Below are 18,736 nucleotides of genomic sequence, written 5' to 3'. Positions count from 1 at the left end.
CAGTCGCTGAATGCTCAGGTTGCAGTTTAGCCCACATCCTGCCTTCCCATACCTTTCCCTGAAAACCATGGGGAATCTTCAGTCTTTTGGCTGGTGCAGCTCCATGCCCACCAATCATGATCTCCTGGCCACTGTAGGTCAATTAATTAGCAGGCCACGAAAATGTACTGTATTTTAAATAATTTATAGCTATTTATAGCCATTTATAATAATGATTTAGATTAGGTATTTTTCTTTGTTCAGGCAAGAGTTCCAGGCGCTATTGATTTGAATGTGTAGAAAGGGATTAATAGAATGGCCAAAAATTTATCCAGCAGTTATTTTGTTAAACATGTAGTCATGAAGATAGGTTTTACTATATGTAGTAATATCTATCTTCTGTAGTTTAATGATTTTGTGGTATGTTATTTGCAAATGCTGTGAATGTAATATGGACAGAAATGAAAGCTATTTTCCACCCAGCAAGATACTGAAAACTGCAATCAGATAAATAGCAAGTTAGTGTGTTTTGGTTGTGTTGATGAAGACAGCAGGGAAACTCCCCCCTTCTCACCACATAACAGCATAAGGGTCTAGCTACACACAATGCCAAATCAAACAGCACTGTTCAGTTGAAAATAGGCTTAATCTTACAGTAAAATGGCACCAATTTATGGGCCTTGTTGTGTCTGGCAGGAGGTGTAACCCCTAATATAACCCAGTGGGATTTTTGTTAGTAAAAGAAACATCTTTCAATTGTAATCCTATCCATCCCTCCCTGCCTCCCAAAATAATGCCAACAAAGTATAGTGCCCAAAATGGTCTCCAGTGTGAAGTTGAACTTCACTGGTGTAAAAACCAACAACTGGTGTGCACTCTGGGAACAACTAGTTTTTAGTTACGCTGCTTCCTCTGAAACTGGGCTACTGAATGAGGCAGCGATCAAACTTCCATCTTTGTCAGGTCATTCCACAACACACTGCATTCTTACTGCTCACTCCACAGACCAATCACATGAGACCAAGTTTTCATCGACAATTGGTATTCTGCAGCCAAAGGTTGCTTCCAGAGGATCGTAGAGAGATTCACAGAAATTGCTACACTTTAGGGATCAATTTACAGGGCCAATTAACCCACCAACCCACATGTCTTTGAAATGTGGAAGGAGCCAGAACACCCAGATGAAATCCATCTGGTAATAGAGAGAACATGTAAACTCCACATACAGTACCAGAGGCTAGGATTAAACCTTGTTTTTGGCACTGTGAGGCAATGGCTCTCTCTGCTGTGCCACCACTGTATTTATTTGTCTACACCTAGCATTTCTCCAGTGATTGTTATGGATTTGGACAAGCATCATCTTGGACATAGCATCAGCTATAAGGAGCACATGGAAGGAGGCAGGGAAGATGACTGTATCCATCTAGAGTTTATATGGATAGCTTATTCATTTAGCGATACAGTGCAGAATAGGGCCTCCAAGTCACGCCCCTCCAGCAACCTTACAGCCCTGATGAACCCTAACCTAATCACGGGACAAATTACAATGACCCATTTACTTCTCACTATGTCTTTGGACAATGGGAGGAAACTGGAGTACCCAGGGGAAAACCCATGCATTCCCTGGGGAGGACATACAGAGACTCCTTACAGAATGGCACTGGAATTGAAGTCCAAACTCCAGAATGCCCTGAGTTGCAGTAGCGTTGTGCTAACTACTATGCTACTGTGGTGCCCAATCTTCTTTAAACAACTCTGGGGAAGCTGCCCATACTAAGGCAGTTCTCAATCAGATCTTTGGCCACTAGCAACCTCATGTAGGCTCACAGATGAGGCTCCACCATGTTCTCCATGGAACTGTAGGTTGCAGGCTGTGGCCACTAACCACTGTTACATTTCAGTTTGCTGCTCACTTGACAGAAGTTGCCCAAGCTCCATTCTAAAGAAGAAAAAGTTTCATCTACTTTAACCCTACAGAAGCAGGGGAATCAGGCACACAAATTTGCCTATATTGTAAGAATTCCAAAGTGCAGCATTCATATTATTATGCACGTGTCCTTACAAAGGCATTCCTGGCAACCTCTGTCATAAAGGACTCATCTCATGTTCTCCACCAACCTGCCAGAGTCCCACTGAGCACCTCTCCCATAAGCTGCATGACTTTGCTGTAGTTGAATTTGCTGTTTTTAAATGTATGAATGTGCCTATCTCCATGTCGCATCTATGAGGCTAGTTATTTATTGGATTTATAAGGGGAGTCTAATCATGCTACTCTGAAAATTTGAAGATCTTTATGAGCAATTTTAGAATGACAGGTAATGCTGTTTCACCTCTATTAAAGAGTAGTAAAGCAGTGTCTCAGCTAAGATTTTCAATGAGTGCCACAACAGATATTTATTAATATTATAATATTGAGGTAAAAGCCTAGATTGTTTATTTAAAATAAGATCAATAGTGTTCCTTTTGTCAAAAAAGGAAATAAACCTATCTGCAATGCTGCAGAATGTTTGAAGAATGTGCTGTATATGATGGTTTTCAGGTGCTGGAATAGCAAGATCATACTATTTAAAAAATATATTTGACCCACAGTCATAAGATTTATAAAGTTCTCTCTTCTCTTTCAGTCTTCATACAATGGCTACTTAATGGAGAGCAGGTCAGTATCACGTGCATGGCACCTGTATATGTAGTTATTCTAATCTAAAGAATGTTGCAAACCTTCAGAAATATGTTTATTTTTGTAATACAATCAACAGACTCTCCAAAGAAGGCAGTTCTTCTATTTTGCAAAAAAGGAGGCAGCTTTTTAGGTATTCAACTATTTATTGGAGCTTTAGCTTCCTAAGCAGCAGTGCTATGCCAATGCATGGGTGTTTGTTGTTGGATGGCTTTGCAGTATGTTTTTCATGGTTCTATGTACTCTTCTGTCATTGAGAAGTTTTTTCTATTTTGCTGGTCTATGTCTCAGTGCGCAGGTTTCAACTTCCAAAACTCATTTGATCAATCAAAGTTAGTTTTAAATTTGACAATCAATTTCCAGTCGCTCATGATTTAAATCTTAATCTGCACTAAATAGAAAGTAGTAATAATTGCATTAAAATGTGTAATTTTGAGAGCTGGTTAGCTATAAAGGAAGCTGAGTGATCATTTTACATCTTCTTAGAAGGTTAGCTAAACATGATTTCAGTATTATCCACAATGACAAATGAATTTGCATGTTACGGTGCAGCCACTTTTGATGAGGAAATATTCCACATTTTCCAATTTTTTTTCCAACTGTATGGTTCTCTCCCACCCATAAAATGACAAATATGGATCTTCAGAAGAACTCAGGATTGTGTGGAGATCATTGATAAGTGGGAAAACATTTTACTCCAATTACTTTGGGTATCCGTGCAAGACTAGAGTCCTAAGCGAGCACAGAAATAGGTCCCACAGCCCACTGTCTGCATCAACCACCTACTTACACCGATCCTATATGAATCCTATTTAATATTCTTCTGACATTCTCATCACACCACCCCAGAGATTTTATCACTCACTGGCACTATGGGCAATTTACAATGGCTAATTAACCTACCATGCTGCCCATCTTTGGCGGGATGCAGGGGAGAAACTAAAATACCCAGGGGAGACCCATTAGGTCACACGGAGAACATGCAAACTCCATACAGAAAGTAGGGTCGAACCCAGGTCTCTAGCTAAGCAAGGTAGTGGCAAGGTAGTGGTTACTATCTGCACCACTGTCGCCAACTACTGAGAGTGTTTCCATGTAATGGAATTGATGGATTTAATACATGAACAGTATAAGTTTAAAAATATTCTTTGCTAGCTTTTATACTGTGGTCTGATTGTGCCTGATCAACATTGTGGAGAAATGTTTGCCTGTAATCCATGTCAACAATTTGAGGCTGTGCCTTAAGGTTAAAGTGTGTGTGCGTGTGTTCATAATTTATACTACCTGAATTTTGTTGCCTGACTTTGAATGCTTGTTTATTTTATTTTGACAAGATGGTTTAAAGTTAGACATCACACATGAAAATGGGGTACTTGCTTTATACAGATTGGATTCATGTACCTCATGGATTTGCAAATTTAGTATATAATCCCTGGACTAAATACCTGTGTTTGATTGTTGGTGTGTGTTTTTTTTGGTTTCTTTCAAAGCAATAGTGAAGTAGCTGAACATCAAATGTAGTGGAATAGTATAGCAGCCACATTGTGGCAAAGTTTGTGTGGAATTTCTGTCATCCAAGTTAATATTTAAAGTCGCAAGAATGTTATTGTCAATAAATCTATTTTTTTAAAGATAGGAAATTGTTAGAAACATAAGAAAAAGAAGCAAGTGTAGACCATTTGGCCCCTCTTGCCTGCTCTGCTATTTAATAAGATCATGCTTTGTTTTAAGTGTCTATTTTCCCTAGTAACCTAGATGTATCAAGGTAACTGAAACATTATGGAACAGGGCAATAGAATAGGACACTTCACAGTTGTGAGTTACTTTGAACAGGGCATGCCAGTGCCACTGATTAATATATCCATTTTTACAGAGGGAACCGAGAGTGCCTAAGCAGAGCTTCTAGCAGCCGTCAAAGCAGTACTGAGAATGAGCTGAAATCCTCTGAGCCTCGGCCGTGGAGTAGCACAGACTCTGACAGCTCAAACCGCAGTTTGAAGCCACCAGTAACCAAAGCAAGTAGCTTTAGTGGAATCTCCATCCTGACTCGAGGGGACAGCCTTGGCAGCAACAAAAGCGTAAACAGGGTCTCCAAAACAGGTATGCATTTTGCTGAGGTGCTTGAATTTTATTTCCATGCAATCTCTGGGTAAATAAGTTGGTTTCAAGCCTTTTGCAGAAGTGCAAAATATGTATTTTTTTGTCCCGTCGTTTTGAAGACCCTCATGCCATTTATGACAGACTGCCGTGCTTCTCAGGTCTCATTCATTACACTTTTTATATTGAATGCTAACAAACTGTATTTGAATAGCTGGCACGAGGAAATCTGCAGACGCTGGGGTGGGTAACCATCTTATTTCTTCCTCCCTTCCCCCCCCCCTCCATTTTGTGCTGTCACTCATGAGTTGTTCCTCCTTGAGAGGTCCTTGTTTTATGCTTCTACTTTTATGATTTTGTTATTTCTTTATTCTATATCCTTTGTTTTGAGGGATCCTTTGATTGTAAGTACTTTCTTGGAGCAGCTGTTATCCTTTCAATGGTTTCTGTTAGGAATTTCTAGTGTGATCAGTTGAAACTACAAAAAATGATAGAAATGTTTGGATTTTGAACTGAGGCAAAAACATTGTGTTTATTTATCTTAATCAGAATCAGGTTTAATACCACCAGCAGATGTCGTGAAATTTTTTAACTTTGTGGCAGCAATACATAATAAATATAGAAAATACTGAATTATTGTAAATATGTGTGCTGTATATTAAATAGTTAAAATAAGTAGTGCAAAAACAGAAATTAAAAAAAAAGTAGTGAGGTAATGTTCATGATTTCAATGTCCATTTCAAAATCAAATGGCGGGGGGGAAGAAGCTGTTCCCCGAATCACTTGAGTGTGTGCCTTCGGGCTTCTGTACCTCCTACCTGATTGTAACGGTGAGAAAAGGGCAAGTTCTGGGTGGTGGGGTTCCTTAATGATGATGCCACCTTTCTGAGGCATCACTCCTTGAGGATGTCTTGAATACTATGGCGGCTAGTACCCCGATGCAGCTAACTGTTTACAACACTCTGCAGTTTACTTCGGTCCCCCCGTACCAGACTGTGATGCAGCCAGTTGGAATGCTCTCCATGGTACATCTGTAGAAGTTTTCAAGTGTTAAAGGTGATAAACCAAATCTCCTCGAACTCCTAATGAAATATAGCTGTCTTGCCTTCTTTATAGCTGCATCGATATGTTGGGACCAGGTTCGATCCTCAGATATTGACACCCAGGAACTTGAAATTGCTCTCTTTCCACTTCTGATTGCTCTATGAGGATTAGTTTGTGTTCCCTTGTCTTACCCTTCCTGAAGTCCACAATCGGCTCTCTGAGTGTTTTATATTTTTTACATGTTTATAAAATGAACAAAATTGAAATAAGTTAGGACTCCTTCTAAGACTGCTTCCGTTGTAAAGGAAGACACAATTTTCAATCTTTTGCCAGTTAATACATTTCTAGAAAATCATAATTAATTTTTTTTTGGTAACAATATATTAGCTATTTTTCCTTTTGTCACACACTTCAAATTTTGGCCTTATTATTTTGAAGTGCTATGAACTTGGCATATATGAGCAAGAGGAATTGAATAAGAAAAGTGAGTAGATTTTGATTGGGAGCTGTTTGTAAGTTAGTACAGCAGCCATTTAAAGCTTTGTAAGATCATTCTATCCATCTTGTAAGAATTGAAACTCCTGTTCTAGGTTTACCACTTGGGACTCCTGAATTAAGTTCATCGGGTTTTGTGCAAGCTTCTGCACAGCAGCCTGGAAGGACTGTCCTATCTAATTCTGTACAACAGCAGCAACTGCCACCCACTCCTCAGCAACAGCCAATGACCAATCATATGATGTCACAGGTGAGTCACCATCCAGTATCCCTTCCCTTGCCTTAGTGTCCTAGATTATTTGCCTGGGATATTTCATAAATTGCGGGCAAAACTTAACTGTGTTCAATTCAAAAAATATTTTAGATTGCCAATTTATGAAGAGATAGGAATGAACACTTCATAATATAATCATTTTATTATCTCAGTATGTAATACAGGAAAATTTAATCCAAATGTCTTTAGAATTTCACTTGTGCATGAACATGGATCCCAAATTGTATGCTTATTGTTGGTTTATTTATTCTCCTGATATTGGGGAGCCTCAGTCAACTTGCCTCTTTATTAGTGGCGGTGGCAGATTTTCGTATTTTGTCACGGATGTGCTCAAGATGATAATGCAGCTGATCATCAATTTTCACATGCACCCTTGTTCTATTTATGAACAGAAATATTTTGTGGAAATTTTTAAGTTAAATGCCATTTCTAGTATAGCAAGACATCAGCAGAAGTTCCTAAATTATGTTAGTCTTTCACAGGAAGTCTGAATGGATAAATTGGTATTTAATCGGATTTGTTTTTGGTGTTCTCCATCCTGAAGGTGGTGCCTTTTGCTATTACACAGTTTCATAAGTCAATTAAGACCTTTGGTGCAAAAACAAATTACTGGAGGAACTCAGCAGATCAAGCAGTATCTGTGGAGGGAAAGGGATCGGCGACGCTTTGGTTCAAGACCATGCATCAGGACTTGTCTCCATTTGATCTTTGGTGCATGTATGACTTATTTATGGGACGTCAGGACTGGGGAAGACGGTCAAGGGTGATCCAGTCCTTGCCTGATAACTCCAAGCCTGTACTTCTCCAGCACTTTTAACAATGGTGAGAAATGCTTGGTGTTTACTGTTCAGTGCCACACCAGAAAGCAATAGAAGGGTCCCTTTTGTTTGATGCTTTATTGTCTAGTAGATTAGATTAGTCACTATTGTGAAAGAGGGGACTTAGTTGCCATTTGTTTTGCACACTTACCTGTAAACTAGCAATAAAAGTACTTGTTGACATGCAGTTACTAAATGGATCAATGATGTTTGTGTGTTTCTGTGGCAGTAAATGGATTGCTTATCCAGCTTCATGTAAGATCCACATATCAAATTTCTCAGTATTTGATTATGAAGACTGAAAAATCCAGGGTGGAGGTCCGCCTCCGTCATACTGTCCAGACGTAGAGTAAGCTAAAGAACAGAGGCGGAAATGAGACACAAAGACATTGAACACAGCTTAGGTTTTTTCCACACCCCAAATTTTACTGTTGCTGTTTTGTATATCTGCCAACTCTAATCTATACAGTTTATTGACAAAATCGAAATAAGTTAAATTTCTGAATATTGGCAAGTACTTTTGATATACAAAATGCTTTATAACAATTCCTTGTTCTCTGAAAATGTCCCCACAAATACTATCCCCCCCTAAATCCTATATAAACATCAAAGGTGGTTTGGAGTATGGCTTAAAGGCAAGAAAACAAAAGGAGTAGACGCTGAGCTTGTTGCATCCAGTCACATCTAATCGTGGCTATGAGAAGTTTCCATAAAGGTCTCTGCTTGCTGCCTGCTAGTGCCAAGCATTGCACTAAACTTCCTCCTTTCTGACAGAGGTCAATGAATTATTCAAGTTGTATTCAAAATGGTTTCATTAAGGCCTTCCAGGTACTCAGCTATATTAACAGTTTTGGGGCTATAAGACTTGCAAAAGTGACCCAGTTAAAACATAAATGTCCCAATTTCTTTCCATAAATTGACCACCAAAGCTATTCTCTCTTGTCATTAACTAGCCTGGACTTTGGACACTTGGCCTTCTTGACTTGGAAAACCAATAGAATTTTAGAAAGGGAATCCCATGTCTGCATCCTTACCAGGGTCTGTCTAAGAACTCTTTTGTCAGTTAGAAGTAGGGGTTCCCAACCTTTTTTATGCCATGGGCTAATACCATAAAGCAAGTGATCCATGGGACCCCATGTTGGGAACCCCAGGTTTAAAGGAATCTGGGTGAAAAGTTGTTAGAGGATGTTTACTGGGGGAATATGTTTTAACTAAAGCTGATTAATAGAGATATGCAACGTACAAATCCCTCAAAACCTTGATCTATTCGTGTGTAGAACCCTTAATGCTGGAGTCAGACCTTTTCTCCAGTTTTCAGGCAGGTTGCCACTACTAACAATAATGGGCTTGTGAATGCCCATTAATTTATTAACCTGCCACTGTAGAGATAGTAAAGTCCATGTAGAAGACTTCAATTGCAGCTTTGGTGATCTTCCTTTCTCGACATAGAGAACTACAATTACGAATCTCCTGATTGTGACACCAAGCATATGGACGCATTACCAATAAATTTGCAAGAATTTGCCTGAATCCATGTAACATTTTACCACTAAGTTAAGTTAGTCCCTCATTGGGCTGTAAAGTTACAGCCACAAAAAGTCCATTTGCATTTGATTGTTGTTTATCATCATAACATGAAAATTCTGCTGCAGCAGTTCCAAGTTAAGCTTGGCTGGGAAAAAACAGGTGTATAACCTGAGACATTTTGAAAGTATGTGCAGGTAGACGTGTGAAGAGTTACTACAAAACTTTATAGGGCTCTGGCAGAACTCATAGATCAGGGGTTCTCAACCTTTTTTATGGCATGAAGCCTTACCATTAACAGGGTCCGTGGACCCTAGGTTTGGAACCCCTGTCATAGATAGTGGGTAGAGTATTATTCCTCATATAACTATTCTATGCCCATTATCAAAGTAAGGCAAAACTTAAGTGATACAAAAAAGCTATGTCTAGCGATATATCAAAATATCATCATAGTTGCTACTTACAGTGCATTAGAGTTTGTATGATAGCAGCAGTTTTTCTTCAGCTAACTTGGTTGTATACACTGCTTCCATTGTTCCTTTTACTGTATAGTTAGAGCAAGACCATCAGCGATGCGACTGGAATAGGTTTCCTGTGCTTTGTTTTTTTTTGTCATGTGACACAGAAGTTGCCTTCAGCGTCGGACTTCCGGTAAGATGGCGATTGCTTAGCTGCTCCGAACTTTTGCTCCGTTATTCTTCTTACCTTTGCACTATGTGTCTCCCTTCTTAAACCTTAGTTAGGTATTTTATTAGTTCTCTTCTACCTGCCTGCGAACACATCTATCTTATAATGGCTACCAAAAGTACTAAAACCGGGAAAAAGGAAACTTCTACGGCTTTGCCGGCTGACATTCTCGCTGTTCTGGAACAACATCGACAAGATACTTTAATGGATTTTAGAACTGAATTTAGAACTTCTTTCAACCAGCTGAATGTCAAACTGGATCAGATTAATGCTAGAGTGGATGATCATGCTGAACATTTATCTCGCATTGACATAACTTCTGAAGATTTAAAACGCCGTGTTCAATATCTTGAAACTCTCTGCTCCAACCTAGAGGAGAAGAATAGTAAACTTTTTTCCAAAATGATGGATCTTGAAAATCGGAGCAGGCATTGCAATCTACGAATTCTTGGTTTGCCAGAGGCCGCCGAAAAGGGCTCTCCCGTTGAATTTTTTTCCAAGTTTCTCTGTGAGATTTTCGGGAAAGAATTTTTTCCGACTCCACCTGAGCTTGAAAGGGCACACAGGATCTATGTACCTCGAGCAATTCTGGGTTCCCGCCCATGGCCGATTATTTTATGCTTTCATCAATATCAGGTGAAAAACCGTTTGATGATGGAGGCACGCCGCAGAGGTACTTTTGCCTTTCAAATTACGGTCATTCGTTTTGTGGAGGATTTTGCCCCCCAGGTTCTGAAGATGCGTGCTGAGTTTAAAGGTGTAATGAAAGTGCTTTTTGATCGTGGTCTCAGACCCTCCCTTCGAAACCCAGCCGACCTTCGAATTACGCTTACTACTGGAGATTATAAGTGGTTTAAATCAGTGAAGGAGGCTGAGGTGTTTGTTGGAAGTCTTCCAGCCACCTCGTCTTCTTCGGAACCGGCCTGACCTTCTAAAATGGTTGATAAGTACTTCTCGAAGTAAAACTATTTTTTCCGAACTCAGACTTTACTTGAATAATTCAGTCATTATCTATTGAAACTCTAAGGGCTGTAGTCAATCTCTCCCTGGACTTGGTGCATTTTTTCTAAATAGATAATCTAAGTTTAATGTTTCCCTGCGAACTTTTAGATTTTACCTGTGTAATCTACTTTATTTTTGTATAATCTTATCTATAGAGAACTACAATTGTCTTTAATTTGTTTTGGAGGTTTGGAGTTTTTATTGAAGGCCTCCCTGTTGGTTGATTCCTAGTTTAAGTTTTGCTTTTTTTTTCTGTAAATGGTTGATAAGGACTGTCTTTGAATTTTATAATTTCCCCTTTTTCTCCCTCCCTTTTTTTTCTTTTAATCTTTTATAATTTTTCGCGGGTAGGTTAGTTTTAGTTTTCTTCTGATTTTCTTTGTATTAAGTTTTATACTTCTGTTGAAGTTGTTCCTATTTATAATTCTGTTTTCTAGTGCATAAATTAGTTATTATTTGCTATATTATTTATACGGAACTTTTGTTAACGACACAGAACTGGAAGTCATACTTGGGTTAATTTTTTTGGTAGAGCTAGCTGCTTTTTTAGGTAGCCGTCTAATTTTGGGTTGCGGAGGGGGGTGGATTCTCCAGTTCCAACACTACTCACTGTTTCTTTTGTTTTCCTTTGTTATTCAGGACATGTCTCTGTTTTGATTCTACGGATCTATGTTTACATTTTTGCTCCCAGACTGTTATTGTATTGCTTGATTTTTTATATGCCTGCTACCTTCTATGCACTAACAATTGATAATGGTTAATTCACTTAAATTTGTGAGCTGGAATGTAAAGGGATTGAATCATCCTGTTAAAAGAAGGAAGGTCTTCTCGCATATTAAACAACTCAAAGCTGACATTGCTTTCCTTCAAGAAACTCATTCGTAGTTTTGATAATTCTCGGCTTCTGTCAAAGTAGGCGGGTCAGCATTTTCATTCATCCTTTGCTGCCAAAGCTAGGGGGGTCTCCATCCTTATTAATTCAAATATTCCTTTTGAACTCCATAATAAGATATCTGATTCAAATGGCCGTTTTATTATTGTTTCTGGTAAATTATACAATACTAAAGTTGTACTAACAAACCTGTATGCTCCCAATTTTGATGATGTTAATTTTTTTGAACGTTTTTTCTCCTCGCTACCAGATTTAAACTCATACTCTCTTATTCTGGGTGGCGATTTCAATTGTTGGTTAGATCCTAATTTGGATCGATCGTCCTCTGTTACTAGACTACTTACTAAATCTGCCTTAGCTATTCACTCTTTTCTCTCTAATTATGGTATCTCTGATATATGGCGTTTCCTTCATCCCACTGAGAGAGACTACTCTTTTTTTCACATGTTCACCATACCTTTACTAGAATTGACTACTTTTTACTCGATAATCAACTTATTCCATTTGTCTATTCTTGTGACTATCAGAGTATACTGATTTCTGACCATGCCCCAATCAATTACTTTGTCTTTAAATTTTCCTGGTCTCCCTCAGAGGAATAAACACTGGCGTTTTGACTCGACTTTATTATCAGATGATGATTTTCTAAAATTTATTAAGGATCAGATAACCTTTTATTTTAACACCAATACATCATCTGAAATGTCATCCCAGATTGTCTGGGATGCCGTGAAAGCATAACTGAGGGGTCAAATAATCTCCTATACAGCAAATCTTAATAGAAAGTCCTGTGCAGATCGATTAGACCTCATTAATCAGATTAAAGAATTGGATCAACTGTATGCTCAAACTAAGAATCCTGAACTATACAAGAAGTGTGTAGAACTTCAAACTAAATTTAATCTTCTGTCTACTCAACCTGTCGAACGCCAACTTCTTGAAAGTAAGAGTCGCTTCTATATTCATGGTGACAAATCTGGTAAATTCCTAGCCAATCAGCTGAGATGTTCCAAAGCCAAACAACATATTACAAAGATCCGGAAGGAGAATGGAGACTTTACATCGGATCACTTAGAAATCAATGACGCATTTAAAAATTTCTATTCTCGACTTTATTCCTCTGAATCTTTGAATGACAATATCTCTGTTGACCACTTTTTAAATAATCTGAATATTCCTTCACTTTCATCTGATTTTAAAGCCAAACTTAATGCGCCTATTTCATCAGAAGAAATATCTTTTGCAATTTCTGCATTGTCTTCAGGGAAATCTCCTGGACCTGATGGGATCCCCATAGAATTTTATAAATCATTCTCTTCACTTCTTTCCCCTAGGTTATTCTCAGTATTATCTGACTCGTTTAATTACGGTTAATTGCCACCCTCTTTTAATGAGGCATCTATTATTCTTTTATTAAAAAAGGGTAAAGACCCAACAGAGTGTTCCTCGTATAGGCCGATTTCTTTGCTCAATGTTGATGTTAAAATCTTGGCCAAAGTTTTGGCTTATAGATTAGAAACTGTTATCCCCTCTATTATTTCTGATGATCAAACTGGTTTTATTAAAAATCATCTTCCTTTTTTTAACATTCGGCGTTTATTTAACATTTTATATTCACCTTCAACTAGGATTCCTGAATGTGTTATTTCCCTCGATGCGGAGAAAGCATTTGATTGTATAGAGTGGAACTACCTTTTTGCAGTTTTAGAAAAATTTGACTTCGGTCAAAGTTTTATCTCTTGGATCAAATTGCTGTATTTGTGTCCTACTGCCTGTGTTTTGACTAATTTTCAAAAATCCCAGTTATTTAACCTTAAACATGGCACCCGCCAGGGATGCCCTTTAAGTCCCTTTCTCTTTGATTTGGCTATAGAACCTTTGGCGATAGCATTTCGAAATTGTCCTGAATTGACCGGGATTTGGAGAGGGGGTGTTGAGCATAGAGTTTCTCTTTATGCTGATGACTTATTACTTTTTCTTTCAAATCTGTCTACATCCCTACCTCCAATGTTTTCACTTCTTGATCAGTTTAGCCAGTTCTCTGGCTATAAACTTAATTTACATAAGAGCGAACTTTTCCCAATTAAAAAAGAATTAACATTTCGTGATCTCCCTTTTAAAGTAGTTCATAATCAATTTACTTATCTTGGGATTACAGTCACAAGGAAGTTTAAAGATCTCTTTTGTGAAAATTTTGCCAATCTTTCATATACTATAAAACAGAGTCTGTTACAATGGTCACCTCTATCTATGTCTTTGGTAGGTCGTATCAATGTTGTTAAAATGTATGTTCTCCCTAAACTTTTATATTTATTTCAATCAATCCCAATTTTTATTCCTAAATCTTTTTTTGATTCCTTAGACACTATTATTTTGTCATATCTGTGGAAGAATAAGCACTCTAGAATTAATAAAGTTTATCTCCAAAAATCTAAAAAAGAGGGTGGCATGGCTTTACCTAACTTTCGTTTATATTATTGGGCAGCCAATATACGTTGTGCTACCTTTTGGTCTTTTTTCCATGGCCAACCCGAGTGCCCTAATTGGGTGGCAATGGAGTTGAGTTCCACTAAAGATTTATCTATCTCTGTACTTCTTGGCTCTGTACTCCCTAGTAGTTTGTCCAGATTAATTGTTAATCCTCTTGTTAGACACACTTTGCGTATATGGGCTCAGTTTAGGAAGTTTTATGGTTTCCATGGTTTTTCCTTTTCTAGCCCTATCTTACATAATCACCTTTTTTTTTTACCTACTACGTATGATTCAGCATTCCATGATTGGTATAGGAAGGGCATTAGACATTTTGAAGATCTTTTTATTGATAATTGCTTCGCATCTTTTCAACAGCTCTCTGCTAAGTTCAATCTGCCCAATGCTCATTTTTTTAGATATCTCCAAATTAGACACTTTATTAATCCTTTAATTCCTAACTTCCCTGAAATGCCTGAGAAAAATGTTATGGATTTCTTTCTTTCTATCAATCCACTAGGTAAAGGTTTAATATCATTTATTCGTGATAAATTAGCATCATTACGGCGTGCCCCTGTGGATAAAATTAGAATGGCTTGGGAGCATGATTTAAATATCTCCTTATCTGATGAGACTTGGGATTCGATTCTCAAATCGGTTAATTCAACCTCTCTTTGTGCTCGCCATTGCCTTTTACAGTTTAAGATTGTTCATAGAGCCCATATGTCTAAATCTAAACTATCCCGATTTTACCCTAACATTAGTCCTCTCTGTGATAAATGCAAAAGGGGCGAGGCCTTTCTCATTCATATGTACTGGTTTTGTCCTAACTTGGAGAAATTTTGGAAAGACGTCTTCATAACGTTATCTAGTATTCTGAATCACCACCTAGAACCTAACCCTTTAATTGCTTTGTTCGGTTTTTTGGGTGAGACAGATTTACGTCTGAGTTCAACTAAGTGTCGAATATTATCTTTTGCTTCTCTCCTGGCTAGACGTTTAATCCTCCTTAGATGGAGGGATGTTGCCCCGCCCACGCATGCTCAATGGCTTAATGATATTATGTCCTGCTTAGACCTTGAAAAAATTCATTATTCAGTTCTTAATTCGGATACAAAGTTCCATAAGGTCTGGGGACCTTTTATTGAGTATTTTCATAACCTTCCTCTTATCTAAGGTTTTTTTTGGGTCCCTTGCTTTCAGCTCCTTTTTTGTTGGTAGTAGGCATTAATATCTTCTGTTGCTAAGTGTATTTGCAGTTTTGGGGGTTTGAATGTCCTGATGTATATTCTCTAGATTATGTTGTGGTTGGTCTGGAGTTCTTTTTTGTTGCGGGGCTTGGGGAGGATACTAATTTACATATCTTCAATTTGGGTGCTTTCTCAATGATCTTCTTTTGTATTATATTATTATTGTATGTTTATTTTTGCACTGTATTAACGTTCTTCATTTCGATCTGGGTTTTTTTTATCTGAAGCAATGTAGAAAATGTATAAAAAAAACTAATAAAAAAAAAGTTGCCTTCAGCTACACTCAGGTTCCTTTACAAAAAGGAATTGGCCATAACTACAAAAGTTCCTGTAAGGCCATGCATGACCAAGCAATATTATCTTTAGTAAAATGTATAATTACAGCACTGAGACCTTAATTACACTCGGCTCTATAGAGTAAGTGCATATTGCTCATTTTGCCGCATCCCCACCCACTCCAAAGAATCCCTGCCCCATGTCTGCTCAAAATGGAGAAAAGGGCATTTGGGATGGCACAAGAAACTTCCAAGTCCATGTATCATGAGTGCACAGAAGCCCAATATAAATAGTAGTGAACCACTTCTCAAACTAAACACACACCCATCTTGTCAGCCATTTCCTGCCACACTTGCGTCAGAGATTGCAGGGCCCACAAATTGCCTTAGAATCCATAAGTGATTTGCATGGAGTGGAAATCAATTATCATAAACCCTGAAAGACTGCTTAAGAAGTTGTTACTAACTGTAACAAAGTTCCATTGAAAAGTATGTGTTTGTTTATTCATCCTAGGACACCACAATGAAGGGGAATGGTTGCTAAGAGAGCCTGTTGATGGTGGCAAAAGGTAGCTAGGCCCATCCATAGGAACATGGGTGTTTCCAGATTTATAAAGCTGGTTCATTACTTCAATTTGTAGGTTGTCTCCTTCTTTTCCTCTTTATCCCTCTGATTATAATATATCTTTCATTTTCTCTACCCTGCCTTCTGAAAACCCTGTAATTCTTTGCTATTATCTTTCCTGTTCTCTTGTCCCAGGGTTGACCCATAAGCAATTCTACTGCTTATCTATTTGCCTTTTTTAGCATCTTCCAAAACACTCATTGAGGTACATCACAGTCTAAAACAGCAGCCTTAGTTTCCTGAATCCATTTTTGTCATGTCTGACTGATTACTGCTTGCAATTTGCATTAAGAACTGAAGATTTGTTCTTTGAATTACTATCTAGTATATTCATATAATTCAATAACTCCTCTAACATTGATGGTACCACCTTCACTGAGATATGGCTGAGGAGTATTGATGCCTTTTCCTTCAGTGTCACATCTTTATGGTTATATATTCCACCACCTGTCCTGCTCAAGTCAGATTGATGGTGGGGTTGTCCTTTTTGATGTGCATTTTGTTCTTTTTCACACTCTGGCAACAGCTTCTCCCATGAATACTTTGCATTATTTCACTCATTGCTTCCATTTAAAATGATTATTCTTCAAGGTATCTTAATGTTTCTCATGAAGGTAGAATCTGCTTTCCACACCCATCCTCTACATCAAGTGGCTTTACAGTTCAATCTCCATAACTTTTAATTTGTTATCCTCAGTTCCTCTTCAAATCCCTTTCCATAAATAAGCTTTCCTATAATTTGCTACATTCACAGCCACCATTTTACATGCTTACTCTATTGTTGCCATGACTGCCACTGATAATTCATTAATCTCTGATTATTTCCTTATATCACTGTCCAACACCGTCTTCCCTACATCTTTGGGGTCCTCACTGGGGAGGAAAAAATATCTCTTGCGTAACTAATGTCTGTCCTTACAAAATTCCCAACTTTTTAGCCTTTAGTCCAGAATTCATTCTGGCACTTCTCCAATTATCAATCTACTAAATCACATTCTATTTACAGACTCTGATGCCCTTGTCCCTATTAAAGTCACAATTCTCTTGTGCTGGTCATTTCCCCCAAAAAGTGGTAGGTTGTTGCTTTGATGTCCATGCATTAATAGTGGTTGTCCAATGAATTTTAGTAGGGGATTGGAGGATTTTGACTCAACATTGAAAGAGATGTCATCCTTCTTTGCCAGGTTGCTGAGGAATTTAGAATCAATCATGTTCTTTTGGCACTTTCGCTTTTGCCCTTTGCAATTGTGAAGATTGCAAAGGAGGGAGATTTTGACAAAGTAACCTTGGTATGCTAGAAAAGTACAATTTATAGCCAGTCATTATATACTTAGCCAAAGTGTATTGGTGGTACTAATGGATATTGTGTCCATTGGCAGGAGCACCTATCAAGGGAACCATGCTGTCCTAGATGATAAAATTGCTTGAGTGCTTTTGATGGGTGCAACTGGCAGTGAATGTGACATTGCTGACAATGGTGTCCGCAACCTTTCCCTACTCCAAGCCAAGGTGACTTGCCCATGTGGTGACCCCATAACATAATTGGCTTGGGACGCCACAGCAGTGATGATGTTGAAAGCCAAACAATGATAACAAGGCTTTCTCTTAAGTTGATGATTGTTCATCACTTATGAGGGCTGAATGTTGCCTACCATTTGTTAGTCATGATTGGATAGGCTGAGACTATGAAAATTGACCTCCAGCAATTACAAGGTTGGCGGCTCAGTGGTTAAATTTCTGGGCTAGTATCTGAACCAACCAGACAATCCAGAGATCCAATTTTAAATATCAATAGCAGCTACGAGATTTAATTTCAGTTAATGACTTGGAGTGTCATTAAAGACCCATCAATCTAACACCCATTGGTGTCTTTCAAGGGAGAAAATCTGTTATACTTACCTAGTCTGGCCTGCATGTGACTGCAAACCCGCCTATATGATTGATTTATATGCCCTAACAAACCATTTAGGGGATGGGCAGTATATGCCAGCCTTGCCAGTAATGCCCAGGTGCTGAAGAATAAATTTTAAGGAAGACACTTTATTCTAATTTATTCAGTGACATAGCGCGGAGTAGGCCCTTCTGGCTCTTTGAGATACTCCCAACAAACCTGATTAGCCCTGACCTAACCTCGGGACAATTTACAATGACTAATTAACCTCTCCTATACTGTGGAAGGAAACCGGAACACTTGGGGAAAACCCACGCGTTCCACAGGGAGAATGTACAGACTCCTTATGGATGGTACCAGAATTGGAACACCCTACTCTGGAATGCCCCGAGCTGTAATAGTGTTGCACTAACCACTATGGTACTGTGGCACCCTTACTTTACCTTGCATAGGTTAGGTTTCCCCTTCATCAAAAGTCAGACTTCCTTTTAATTCCCATTGATGCCTTCTCTTTGAAATGTTGCTTTAATGTAGAGGGACATTTTCCTCATTTATCTCCAGCCTTCATCTCCTGTACAAGTTAGGCCAAGTCTTTGATGAGATCGAACACTAGTATTTTGGTAGAATGCAAATTGGTGAGTGGCTATTGCTCAATTGGATGGAGTTTGATAGGACATTGGAGTCAGAGATGTACAACACAGAAGCAGGCCCTTTGGCCCATCTAGTCATGCCAAAAC

General features: G+C 38.4%; 1 protein-coding gene across 8 annotated transcripts in view; it reads left to right on the top strand.

Annotated features, from left to right (window-relative positions):
* The window catches only part of r3hdm2 (R3H domain containing 2), a 294,373-nt gene that overhangs the window by 174,406 nt on the left and 101,231 nt on the right, over positions 1-18,736 (top strand). For 6 of the 8 annotated variants that reach the window (XM_073071107.1, XM_073071105.1, XM_073071102.1 and 3 more), the window contains 4 exons: positions 2,604-2,635; positions 2,736-2,789; positions 4,530-4,756; positions 6,388-6,542. In XM_073071107.1, coding sequence (XP_072927208.1) covers positions 2,604-2,635; positions 2,736-2,789; positions 4,530-4,756; positions 6,388-6,542 — 468 coding nt within the window. The remainder of the gene's footprint in view (positions 1-2,603; positions 2,636-2,735; positions 2,790-4,529; positions 4,757-6,387; positions 6,543-18,736) is intronic. The other 2 variants (XM_073071109.1, XM_073071106.1) reach the window with 1 other exon arrangement.

The sequence above is a fragment of the Hemitrygon akajei genome, chromosome 18 (assembly GCF_048418815.1).
Source record: "Hemitrygon akajei chromosome 18, sHemAka1.3, whole genome shotgun sequence".
NCBI lineage: Eukaryota > Metazoa > Chordata > Chondrichthyes > Myliobatiformes > Dasyatidae > Hemitrygon > Hemitrygon akajei.
The sequence above is the reverse complement of the archived record's forward strand: the minus strand, read 5'-3'. Positions and strand labels throughout refer to the sequence as shown.